The sequence below is a fragment of the Chelonoidis abingdonii genome, chromosome 11 (assembly GCF_003597395.2).
Source record: "Chelonoidis abingdonii isolate Lonesome George chromosome 11, CheloAbing_2.0, whole genome shotgun sequence".
NCBI lineage: Eukaryota > Metazoa > Chordata > Testudines > Testudinidae > Chelonoidis > Chelonoidis abingdonii.
Genome location: NC_133779.1, coordinates 35,969,867 through 35,982,438, shown reverse-complemented (window position 1 = coordinate 35,982,438; position 12,572 = coordinate 35,969,867). Strand labels below are relative to the sequence as shown.

The 12,572-nt window shown below is 44.3% G+C and overlaps 1 protein-coding gene across 5 annotated transcripts in view; it reads right to left on the bottom strand.

Annotated features, from left to right (window-relative positions):
- Positions 1-12,572, bottom strand: part of KDM4B (lysine demethylase 4B) — a 172,479-nt gene that overhangs the window by 22,569 nt on the left and 137,338 nt on the right. For 3 of the 5 annotated variants that reach the window (XM_075070876.1, XM_032777484.2, XM_075070877.1), the window contains exons 13-14: positions 6,345-6,465; positions 3,065-3,243 (exon numbers count right to left, since the gene is read on the bottom strand). In XM_075070876.1, coding sequence (XP_074926977.1) covers positions 3,065-3,243; positions 6,345-6,465 — 300 coding nt within the window. Of the gene's footprint in view, positions 1-907; positions 2,709-3,064; positions 3,244-6,344; positions 6,466-9,126; positions 9,738-12,572 lie in introns of those variants that run through there. The other 2 variants (XR_012656807.1, XM_032777637.2) reach the window with 2 other exon arrangements.

The window sequence follows — 12,572 nt, the reverse complement described above, 5'->3', positions numbered from 1 at the left end:
CCCAACCCCCAGTTTGAGAACCCCTGCATTAGAATAATGAGCAGTATTCACTATTTTTACATTTATACTTTTACAAAATAAGATCAAATCCCCAAATGCTGCAGAAGAAGACTCTCTCAACAGAATAAGCAAGATCTACCCCTCTCCCTTGGCACCCTCTCCAGTTTTTTCTTCAGAAGGACATTTAAAGGTTTCTGGTAGTAAACCAGAGTTAAAAATAGCAGATGAAACAGCCCAGCTGCACCCAAGTCTCCTCACAATCCATTATACAGCAACATCATGCAGTCCTGGAGAGAGACTTTATTTTCTGTCTGCAGAATAAATCAGGGATTTTTTTTTTTTTAAACACGCATGCCTCAAGTGAACACAGAGCTGTGTCTGGCTCCATGTGCCCTATTTATGCAGGGACAAATTGGGGCAGACTTGAGCAAATAACATATCTAACAAATTTTGCCCTCCTGCTCACGAAATATCTGGAAGCAAATTGAAAATTCCTTAAAGCTGATATTCAAATTCAGTGGATGATTTTTTTTACTCTAATCTTACTTTTTGCTTGTGAATATTCAGAAGCTGGATACAATGCTTAGATGCAAGTGGTCAGACTAACAGCATTGTATGTTTCTGTTCCCTGACTGGGAGTGCGTGCTAGGATTTCTCGTGCAAAGATCTGCATGTGTGATTTTAAATACCAGTTTCCAAAATACTGCTTGAACACTCAGGGAAAGCAACGCACAAAGATGTGAATGGGGCTAAATCACATTTGAACAAAAATACTGCACTAATCATATATTTTTTAAAAAAAAATTCACCCAGACCTGCTGGGATAGCAAGAGGCCCACTAGGATTTTTATTCTCGTTTTTTTAAATAAAGGGGGAAGAGATTCAGTACATCTCTGAAAAGCGATACCTTAGTGCAGCCGTCCCCACCCTTTTTGTCTGGCGGGCGCCAGACGAAGGACCGTGGCGGCGGTCAAGCATCCGCCAAAATGCCGCCGCCAAAATGCTGGCTGGGACACGAGTGCATTTAGATGCCCCCGCGGGCGCCATGGCGCCTGCGGGCACCACGTTGGGGATCGCTGCCTTAGTGGAGCCGGATGCGAGAAAACAGGCCATCAAACTAGTAACTGGGGGATACAATGTTGGAACAAGCATATTTAAACTGATAAAAAAGCCTTCTCTTCTCCATGTGATTCTGTCTCTGCAGCTATAGGGGGTGTGAGGGTAATTACACACGCCTGCATACAAATATATTCATAGATATTTACACACACACACCCCTATTACTACAGGGCTACCTACGCTACAAGGCTACCTCATGCTGAGTACCAATTCGATGCATACGCAAGTGTAGCAGCACTGTATGTATTAATGTCTGCTCCTGTAAATCACTACAGGACCCAAATGTGTCAGTGTGTTAAATCTTATTTTTTCCAATCCCCTTGAAATGTTCAGCTTTGGTTTTTAAACCAGGCTCAGCTAAGTTACCAGCACTATGTACACAATGCACAGAAGAATTTACCATCTTGAGAGTTGAGAGGCTTTACGAATTTTGGATGTCTCCCGTCCTGTGTGGTCTGATTTATAATATACATTTGATAGGTGGGACAGAGTTAGATTTGGTTCCCAATGTTTTGCTTGGCAACGATTGCCAAGAAAATCTGCATCTTAAACTGAAGTTCCCAGAATTTTAAATCCCAGCAGCCTCTTACGGCAAGTGAGGAAAGCTGGACGTGCCCAGAAAACCTTTCTAGATATTAGCTCTGATTTACTCAAATGATTAGAAAATTAAAATAAATTTCACACCACAAAGATTTACATATGCATATCTCCTTTCTGCTGCCTTGTACAGTGCCCCCCGCATTACGCTAAGCCCAGGCTCCAATGCATTAATTTATAAAACCGAGACTAACACCATTGCTCTTGCTTGCATAACTGAAACGTTACAGCTGCCTGTATGAGCCTGGGAAAAGAGGGATGCTGTAGCACATGTTCGCAATTCAGTAGCACTGAGGTTGGCCTCTTCTAGGTAGGGACAAAACCACAGAAGGACCTGACATTACTCTCAGTCAGCATTTTGTAAATCCACCCTCAAATTTCAAACAACCTGGAGAGCATAAACACAGATCCAGGTAGAATCCTCTTTCAATCAGGCAGTGTCTCAGGGTACGTCTACAGCAGTAGCAAGTCTCAGAGCCTGGGTCAACCGACCCAGGCTCATGCTATGGGGCTAAAAATAGTAGTGTAGACATTTCTGATTGGGCAGGAGCTTAGATTCAGAAACCCAGCAAAGAGGGTTGTCTCAGAGGAATGTCTACACTGCTCTGCAAGTCCCTCACGCCCAAGTCAGTTCACACAGCTCTGAGTCTCACTGTTGTGGGTTGGGTTTTTTGTTTTGGGTTTTATAGATGTACCCACAAAGAGCAGAGGCTGCTTTCTCTGTACGGACCCCTGAGCTGCGCCTACTCAGCTTGAGAAGTTGTCAAGCTCCGAATGTTGGTTGACAAAGAGGAGAAAAAGCATGTGGTCCACCAGTTTTTAGGAGAAAGGCAAGTTTTGCACAGTCCTAGTGGCCTTGTGTAGACAACATTAATAATAATAATAATTTGCACTTATCGTGTTCCCCATCAGAGGATCTCAAAGAGCTCTGCACATCAGTTCTCACATCATCCCTCTGAGGTGGGCAGTATTCCCATTTGCAGATAAGGTAACTGAGGCAGAGAGATTAAGTGAGGTACTGAAGGTCACACAAGAATTCTGTGGCAGAGCTCAACACAAGACAATCTGAGGTTAACGGCATACTCCCTTGCCATGGAATTTCTGTTTTACTTAAGTAAAATTAAAAATTAATGCAAGGAAAGATGAGAAGCCAGTAGGCTTTTCCCACCGTCTCTGCTATACATCTCTATGGCACACAAACCTGGGGCTCTGACTTACCAATTTACAATAAAAGCTTAGATCATCACACTGACATACCAAGAAAACAAACCCACACTAATCTGACTAAAATACCCACTATGCAATACCCTCCACTGACCCACCCATCTGCAGCAGTATCAGAAATTACCTGGTTATAAGGGTAGAAGAGGGTGCAGACAGCACAGTAGGGCTCGCTCAGGGCAGCAGCTGCATTGAATTTTCGCTCAGCTGGGAAGTTATGTGCTTTATTCTTCCACTGCAGGGAAAGTAAAGACTTCAAAGCCTCTGGGTCACTCACATCCTCCTCCCCGGAAAACGGAAACGTTTCTAGAGCAAAATGAGCAATGGGAAGTGTCTTCAGTATGGACGCAATGCAGCAAGAGGGTGTAAAATAAACACTCCAGTGACACTTAGGAGAAGTTAAAGAACAAACACCATCAGTTTGTTCTTCTATAGCACTTTTCATCCATAGGTGCCAAAGCACTTTACAAAACCAGCTATCATTATCTCCATTTTCCAGATGGGGAAACTGAAGCACAGAGGGAGAGTGACTGGGCCAAGCTCATATGACAGGTCAGTGGGAGAGAAGAGAGGCCAAGTTTCCTGACTCCCAGTCCCAGTGTCCATGCATTAGATCATGCAGCGTCCCCTAATTAAGCCAAATTCAAGGTGTGCAATACAGAGCTATAGTAAGCCTCTGCCCTCCAGGCAGTAGTTTCATCTTTCAGGAAACTATGTGATGATTCATTTGGACAGGCCAGCTCCCAAGAGAGGTCTGAGCATCACCCAGTCTCCATCTGCGAATGGCAACTCTATTCTCAACTACCACCACAGGGTGCACTCCTTACCCCCTATAGATTTAAACTGTGCCCAGGAGGCAAGCTCAGTCTGGGTTCTACTCTACACTTTTCTGCAACTATTCCCCCAGCCCCCTTTCATCAACTGCAGTCTAATGAGCAACCTTCATCTACTTCTGGCACAGGTCTGATAGGCAGCTGTTTGTGCTGATTAGTTTCTGTCAATTCTTTGCTTTCACAAACTTTTGACTGGGGCCCCAGGCATTCTGTGATGGCTTTAGCAGAAACATCCAGCTAATTTGTTTCTCCCACAACTCTAAACTTCCTCCCCATTCTTTTCTGGGTGACAAAATCCCCATTTTCCCCCTACCTAGCTGCCAAAGCCTCCCCATGACAACTTCTACACATTCAAGTACATGGGGCATGCAGAAAAACTATCAGAGGCAGAGTAAAATATTAAACATTACAATTAATACAAGGCATAGTATACCAAGTGTATTTTTCGTTTTCTGATTTAATTCAGTGGAGACCACCCTTCTAAAACAAAAAACAAAACGTCTGAATCTGCTGCAAGATTTCCAGCCTGCTGCACTGCAGCAGCACGGAACCAAGAGGCCCTGCAGTAAAGTCTAGGTCACAGTTTGCTAAAGGGGACCTCAGCCTTTAACTGTCTCCCCAACTAATTCCATTCATCCCATATGAGAATGAAGGAGAACATAAGTTCATGCCAGGAGCACTACACTCATATGCAGTATTTTCCCTGGCTACGGGTATGTCTACACTATGAGCTAGGAGGGTGATTTCCCTGCTTGCGTACACATACATGCACTAGCTCTCATCAACCTAGCATGAGGTATAAATACGAGTGTAGCTGCAGTAGCACTGGTAGTGGCAGCAAAGGCAAGGCTTAGTTGTGCCAAATACATACCCACGAGCCAGTGCCAGTATGTGTACATGTGTCATGTTATTGATTTGAACTGGGACCATATAGAACATGGTTGCAACCAAAGTCCTGTAGGGGCACCAAATCTTGTATATAGGGGGTCAAATGAGGTGTCTAAGACCAGGTTATGGGTTGCTGGTTATGATTATGCTGCCTGTATGCATGTGCCATTTTTGCATCTGAAGTTATGAATATTGGCTCTATACTGTCTGTATTTCAAACGTATGCTATGCTTCTAGGTGACACCCCAGACAAGATGATGGTGTTAGCTTTGCCTAGCCTGCTTTTTGGTCCATTAAAGACCATCAGCTATACAACTGACCCATTGATAGAATGGCAGATATGCCTTCAGACTCAGCAAAGTATGCAGGAACTTACCCATGTGACTCCAGGCTCCATTTTGCTGTAATTTTCCAGAGTAAGAACAAAGAGGTGTTCTTACACCTGGAAAAAAATATAAAAGTCCGATGCCTCATCTCCATCTGGTCTTCAATACTGTTTCTTACCTCTGGAGGTACTTTGCTACAAACTGAAGCTCTGAACAAAGGACTGAAGGACTCATCCCAGCAGGGGATGTACTCCAGAGACTTGATGTAAACCTGCAGTTTATTTCTTCTCTGCTACAAGCCTGAACCAAGAACTTTGCCATTACTGTATGTAATTGATTCCATTTAACCAATTCTAGCTCTCATCTATATCCTTTTCCTTTTATGAATAAACCTTTAGATTCTAAAGGATTGGCAACAGCATGATTTTTGGGTAAGATCTGATCTGTATATTGACCTGGGTCTGGGGCTTGGTTCTTTGGGATCAAAGGAACCTTTTTTCTTTTACTCGGGTGTTGGTTTTCATAACCATTCATCCCCATGATGAGTGGCACTGGTGGTGATACTGGGAAACTGGAGTGTCTAAGGGAATTGCTTGCGGTTAGCCAGTGGGGCGAGACCAAAGTCCTCTTTGTCTGGCTGGTTTGGTTTGCCTTAGAGGTGGAAAAACCTCAGCCTTGGGCTGTAACTGCCTTGTTTTAAGCAATTTGTCCTGAATTGGCACTCTCAGTTGGGTCCCGCCAGAACCAGCTTCATTACAACATGGGTAAAGGAATAACACTCTAGCTTGTAGTGTCGACATAGCTTAAGACTCCAAACTGCATTACTTCCGCTTAGCAGTGCAGCAAGGACAGCTGTGATCAGAAAGCTCTTCCAGGGAGCACAGAAACCTGCTTTGGACAGAAGTGTCAAGTGCAGCTTGACCATCTGAAAGTGATTTTGTAGGCAGGTGTTTTGAAGTCCTGATCTGCCAACTGATGTAGCCTTTTGAGTAAGATCAAAGAACTTGCCCTTCCTCCCTCTCCACTGCACCCACAGCCTGTCTCCAAACAAGAATTTAAACACTCATTGCCCAGATCATTCTCCCAAATTTCCCCATGATGTTTTCCCCCCACATCTCCTGTAGCTAACCGGTCTCACCCAGAAAGTCAGAAAAACAAACTAGAGCTGGGTTTAGCGTTCACCAACACTTCCTTCTGAGTGCATAGAGGCCCCCACCAATTAAGCAAAATGCAGAAGAATCTCATGCCATGGTGTCCCATTAATGACCACCCCAACGATTTGTCTGGGCTTGTCAAGCGACTGGCTGGCTAAGCAAGTAGCCCTGGCATATCAGTATTCTCGACAGCCATTTGCACTCACCCTCATCACTTGAGGCCTCCTGCTTAACCACAGACAATGGGGAGCGGGTTGGTGGTTTGCCCAGCGGGTGACGGCGACTTTTCTTTATCTCCATCTTCATTTTTGAAAAAGCAGATGTGGCCTGAAACAAACCAGAGCATGTCACATGGGAATCCCAGAACTTAAGGGAGCAACAGAGGCCAACTCAAGTTAATTCCCCAGGATAGGAACTTTAACTCCCACACAAAAATCATCATTGGCTTTGGGCAGAATCACCAAGGACCTCCCTAGAGGTAATTTTGGTAGATAAGGCCAACACCCTCCCATAAGATCATGCCAGGTAAAGGTAAATGACAACATTTTCCTCTACCTAGAATAGCCTCGAAGTCAAATGGAGTTCGCCAGTTTCACTAGCCTCTGAAAGGTCTGATTAGTTATGTAACATGCTCCCTGCATTTCAGCTGGAAACTTCAGGGTAAAAATTCTTCCCTTGAGTGAAATTCTTACCTAACTCAGGGAGTTTTTATAGTGCCCTTTACCACAATATCTAAGGCAAATGAAGTCTGAAGGTATAGATCAGGGGTAGGCAACCTATGGCACGTGTGCCGAAGGTGGCACACAAGCTGATTTTCAGTGGCACTCACACTGCCTGGGTCCTGGCCACGAGTCCGGGGGGATCTTCATTTTAATTTAATTTTTAAATGAAGCTTATTAAACATTTTAAAAACCTTATTTATTTACTTTACATACAACAATAATTTAGTTATATGTTATAAAGATTTATAGAAAGAGGCATTCTAAGAACGTTAAAATGTATGACTGGCACGCAAAACCTTAAATTAGAGTGAATAAATGAAGACTCGGCACACCACTTCTGAAAGGCTGCCGATTCCTGGTATAGATCCTTGAAATCTACAAAGGAATTTTCTGCTCTTCTCCACTCCCTGGACAAGGTAGCTTTGCAAACACACACATCATCATCATCATGTTGGATGTAATGAAAGTGCTTTGTCAAAGAGTGAGGTCTTGCAGTGAGCCTTTGAAGTGGTTACACTCCAGATAGGCTTGTTGCGACCCAATCCATTGAGGAGCTAGGGAGCTGCATTCTGCACAAACTGGGACATCTGCATTTTACCCACATTCAATCCAAGATATACTGAGTTTCAGTCACCTATTCTGGAGGTGACCAAGGCCTTGTCTACACTAGAGAAAAATGATAGATTGCAATGCCTTTTAATTGGTGGAAAGTGCCCCTGCATCCACACAAAAATTTGCTTTAATGGATTGTTTGCCAGGCATCAATGATAGTTACCCTAAAAAAAATTTGTAGCAAGTTTCAATCAATGCTAACTCAACTGATTGAGCACCCAAGTAGACCCATTCCACTACAGCAGGTTTCTCACTGCTGTCCTCTAGTGCATCAGCCACTGCAAAACTGGTCTCTCTGGTCATCTTTCTGCATGCCACAGTTCAAGGATCAGCTCCACAAGAAACCACCTACCCATACACATAGCATTTCCTGGAGTTTGATTACAAGTCATTTTCAGAGCAAGCGACTTCTGGAACAGTATTTCAACTCTAACTGATTGCAATTGTTGTTGTTGTTGTCGTCATCGTCTTGTTCCATGGTAATAACAACAGACCATGAAGTTCAAGAATGAATTCAACAACTTGGATAGGGTCATTTGGTTAGGGCTTGAGTCAAGGTGTCCAATCCAAAACGTATTTCACTTTTCTTACAATACTATACTCAAAATTGTTAACAGGTGTTAAAGCCGACATCTTGGTCCCATCTCCACTGATTTCCACTCATGCAGCGTTGTAAAGACCCTCCAGTAAAGACCATCCCATCATGATCATGGTACTGGAGTGTTCCCAGAGAAAATCCCTGGCTAACAGGGCTCTGACAACCATATCCCCACTATAAAGTTGAGAAAGAGTTCAGAAATATGGTTCCTTGTTGTTCTACTGCGCAGTCCCAGGAAAACCTTTACCCTATCCCCTCACAGTGAGGCAATCAGCATGCCCTTTCCCAGCTGGGAACATATCACAGGAATGCCACGGTCTGTAGGAGCTTCTCTGAGCAGCTAGCCACACTGGCATCAAACACTCAAATGCTGAATGGCAGGAGAAAGGCAAGGATTTGAGACATAAGGACTGGAAAACTAAGAATAATAGAAGTCACTCTGATGTTTCCCACACACAGTGTTAAAAAAAAAAAAAAAAAAAAAGTAAACAGGATCTGTACCAGATCTCCAGCCAAAGACTCACCACCACAACTTTGCTGCAGACAGCAGTGGAACTCTGGAGGATGGATCAGCTAGGATGAAAACGACAGGCAGGAAAACCCAAACGTAGGGAGGGGATAGATGAGTTAGACCTCATCAGCCAGGACCCGTTGGCAGTGAAGGTCATACAGAGTAATGCTGGCATTGCCAGATTACAACTCTAGCTGCTAAGCAGCTTAAAATCAAAGAACATGTTTGGGGAACATGCTTGGGGTTCACATGGCTGCTACCATTAGCATTTGTGGCAGGGTAGACATAGCTACACAAGAACGTGAACATCAACTGCTCTATCATCCCCACCTCATTATATGCTCCTTTTTTCCCCTACGCTCCCACATCTCCTGAACCAACTTTCCCTATTATCTCCCAGCTCCTGCCAGATGCACCAGGCCAGGGAGAAATGGCAGGTTAAGTGGCAGAGTGATACCATGCGGCCACGCCCAAAACACGACAAGCAGCAAAAAATAAAACCAAATTAAAAAAAGGTACAAAGAGACCACAACGTAAGCAGCATAAAAAACAGAAGCATTTTATTTCTCCAGCACAAACCACACAGGCTGAGGCCAAAGCATTTACATTCTATTGTATCTGCCGGCCCACTTGCCACCCAGCAGCATGCACTGGTAATCACAGTATCGACGGCTCTCTTTGGTGTAAGGCACATACATTAGAGAACAAGTTGGCCTGCTTTGAAATTTACAGCACAGGGGGTTAGCGATTCAAAGGCAGCATCATTGTCCTTAGTATGGCATTAAGAATGAAAGTGAAGTGCATTCCATGCTACACAGTAGTCAGAGGTGCAGGCACCACGTGCAGCCAATCACAGCTCCAGCAGCTTGTCGATTTTAGCCCTGATCTTCCTCCAGTCTGCAGACACTATATCTGAGAAACGCTTATACAAAAGGTGTTTTAATCGGGCCACCGTATTGCATGGCAAAGCACATTTCCCTCTGCCCCCATGATAGCTAACAGTGCCTCGCCATTCCCTCAGCTTATCAGGGGGAACCATACGGGAAAATAAAGCTGCAGCGTATCTCTCCGGCTTGCCGCTAACTCTCTTGAATATTTCCCTTCGCTGCCTTTTGGGAATCCTCCTCAAGGTGATATCATCCAGGGGTAGGGCAGCCTGTAATAGGTTAAGGTTGTTACTGTATTTGTCATTGAAAAGTTACCCCCGCCTCCCCATCCGCCTCCCAAAACCACATCACAAAAACGCTTCTGGGTTACACAGCAGCCCAATACTGGGGGGCAACATACAATCTGCTCACCATCTGGGACAGACTGTACAATTGATCGTACTTAATAACTGGAAGCAAGGGTGAGACAGACATCACAGAAGCCTTGCAATGCAACAGAATGTTGAAGGGTTATTATGGTTACTGGCTTTCTCACCATTTTCCCCTTTGACAGCAGTTGACTATTGGCAGCTGTGACTAATAGACAAGCAAAACAGCCCGCCAACCTGGACGATGACACCAAACTAACACCAACCCAACCTAAGACAGAAAGCCAAAGACCAAGTACAACATATCTGCTGAACTGATGGGAGTAGCAGAAAGTTTACCAGCTGCAAGGGAAAAAGTTGTGACTCATGGGCCTTGCTCTGTTTCTCCAGCATATGATGATCCACACATGGACAGGTATATGAGGCAGGAATTTCTCTCCTGTAATTCCCTATCATTCTCTCACCGTTCACAGATATGAGAATATATAGAGGAGCGTTCCAGGCTTATGGAAGGGATGTGTCCTCCAGGACTTCTTGCTATAGGACTCCCTGTTCCTGTCCAATATCCTGCATTTTAAAACACTGAAAATATCCCTTATCGGAAGGCTCCCTTCTTCCCACCTCATGATCCCAGCTGTATCAGAAACTTTTCACTCAAGACAAGGAGAACATTTGCAAACAGTATTACATACAACTATGAAAAAAACTTGTCAGATTTACCTCAAAAAGCATTCTAAGTTTGGATGTTTGTATGTGTTTGTCTTGGGGCATCAGATCTGCTCTAGTTAATACACTATTACATTTCAGAATATACATTAAGGCCATTTTAGAATTTATTTGTCTATGCGGCAATGCAATGGAAAGGCAATGTATATCACTAGCATAACAGATTTCACTTGACTTAAGGACTTCAGTAACTCAGCCAGAGGTTATAGGCCTATTACAGGAATGGATGGGTGAGGTTCTGTGGTGTGTGATGTGCAGGAGGTTAGACTAAATGATCATGATGGTCCCTTCTGGCCTTAAAATCTATGAGGCTATAAAAATAACATCCCCCTAACCCTGGGCGCACACACATTCCCTTCCTCATTATCTTCGTACAGCAAATGAATACAGAGGTCACAACATACTGACAATGAAACGTAGTCCTTTGCCCTGTTTTCAGAATAGGTGCACAGAGCACCCCTGATCCAAGAAGCCCTCCTGTTGGTGACTCTGCTAACAGTAACTCTTGCCTCCACATGTGCACGGCCTGATGCAAGTGTCTAGGACTGTATACTCCAGTCATCTTTAAATCTCTTTTCGGTATATTGTGCAAAACACAACAAGCAGGAGAGATAATAAGACAGTTCTTGCAAGGTGGCCTTCAATCTATCACTGACTCCACTGATATCCTCCATTTCCTCAGGGTATAGCTGAGTCTTCCATTCCCTTGTGGATTTGTTTTCATAAACCAGGGAAGCACATATTCAGAATAGCATTAGAAACAGCGATTTAACTAATGTCAATTCAACTGGGGGCAGGAACAGAGGCCTAATTTTTGGTCTTTGTGGAAAATGGATGGGTTTGAGAATCACTGGCACCTTCCCAGGCCGGCCAACACAGATATGTATGAACTGACTACAATGATATACCGCATCAAAAAGGAGTGCTACCTCTTCTTGTTAAAGCACTCTAAGGCTTTGCTGAGATAGCAGCTGTGTTTCATCAATGCACTGGTACAACTGAGGAAATAATGGTTCAAAGCTTGCTATAATGTCCTGCATGCTGATCACATGCCTCTTGCAGTACATGGTCATGAGCCTCTGTCACAACAGTGCCTACAGTGGACTTATACACCCTAAACTGATTCCTAACTGACTGGTAGCTGACCATGATAGCTAGCTTGCACACTGCTGTCACTGAGATCCTCCATCAGCCTGGAGGAATGCGCAATCTAGTGCTGTAATGCCTGGGTTAGCTCAGCACAGAGGTCCAGGAAAGTCTTTCTTCTTCCTGAAATTCTGAAGTCACTGCTGGACATCCCAGACCACAAGCACATTCAGGTCCCACCATTTTGTGCTTGTGCGCATGGCCCAAAGCATCTCTCCCCACCATTGGAAACTCATTCAGGAATAAATCAGAGAAACGTACTCTGAAAGTCCAAGTTGACAGGTGACTCCAGGTACCATTCTTTTGGTCTCAAACACTCAGCATGAGGTCTTGAAAAACAATCCACTGCATCTCAGCAGCTGCCTCTACTGCCTCACGGTAGTTTTTCCTAAACTCTAGCATAAACCTTTCTTCATAGGTGCGGGACACACTTGAGAGTGTTTGTGCTAGCCTACATGTTCCAAAAACAATTTGGAACTAATACCGGCAACAAGGTAAATACTGGAATACCCCACAGCCAATTACTGGAGTGTCCCAAAGACTATAGGAGTTTAACCCCTCCCTCCCACAACCCTCCTAGGTCCCCAGTAGCATGGCAAACATTTCCCAATATAGCACGATGACAGACAGCAGTGCTGGGAACTCAGATACATTCCCAGTGGGCATGGCACCACAACCAGCACAGCAGCAAAATTGTAGGTGCCTTTAACTTGGTGCCGCATTGCCAATGTGGAAATACTCAAATGGGCAGCTGAACAACTGGTGATAAAACCAAGTGTTGAAATACCACTGATTGATTTCTCTAGTGTAGACAAGGCCTGTGGCATTGTTCATTGTGGCAAGCGCCTCATCCGGGGGGGGTGG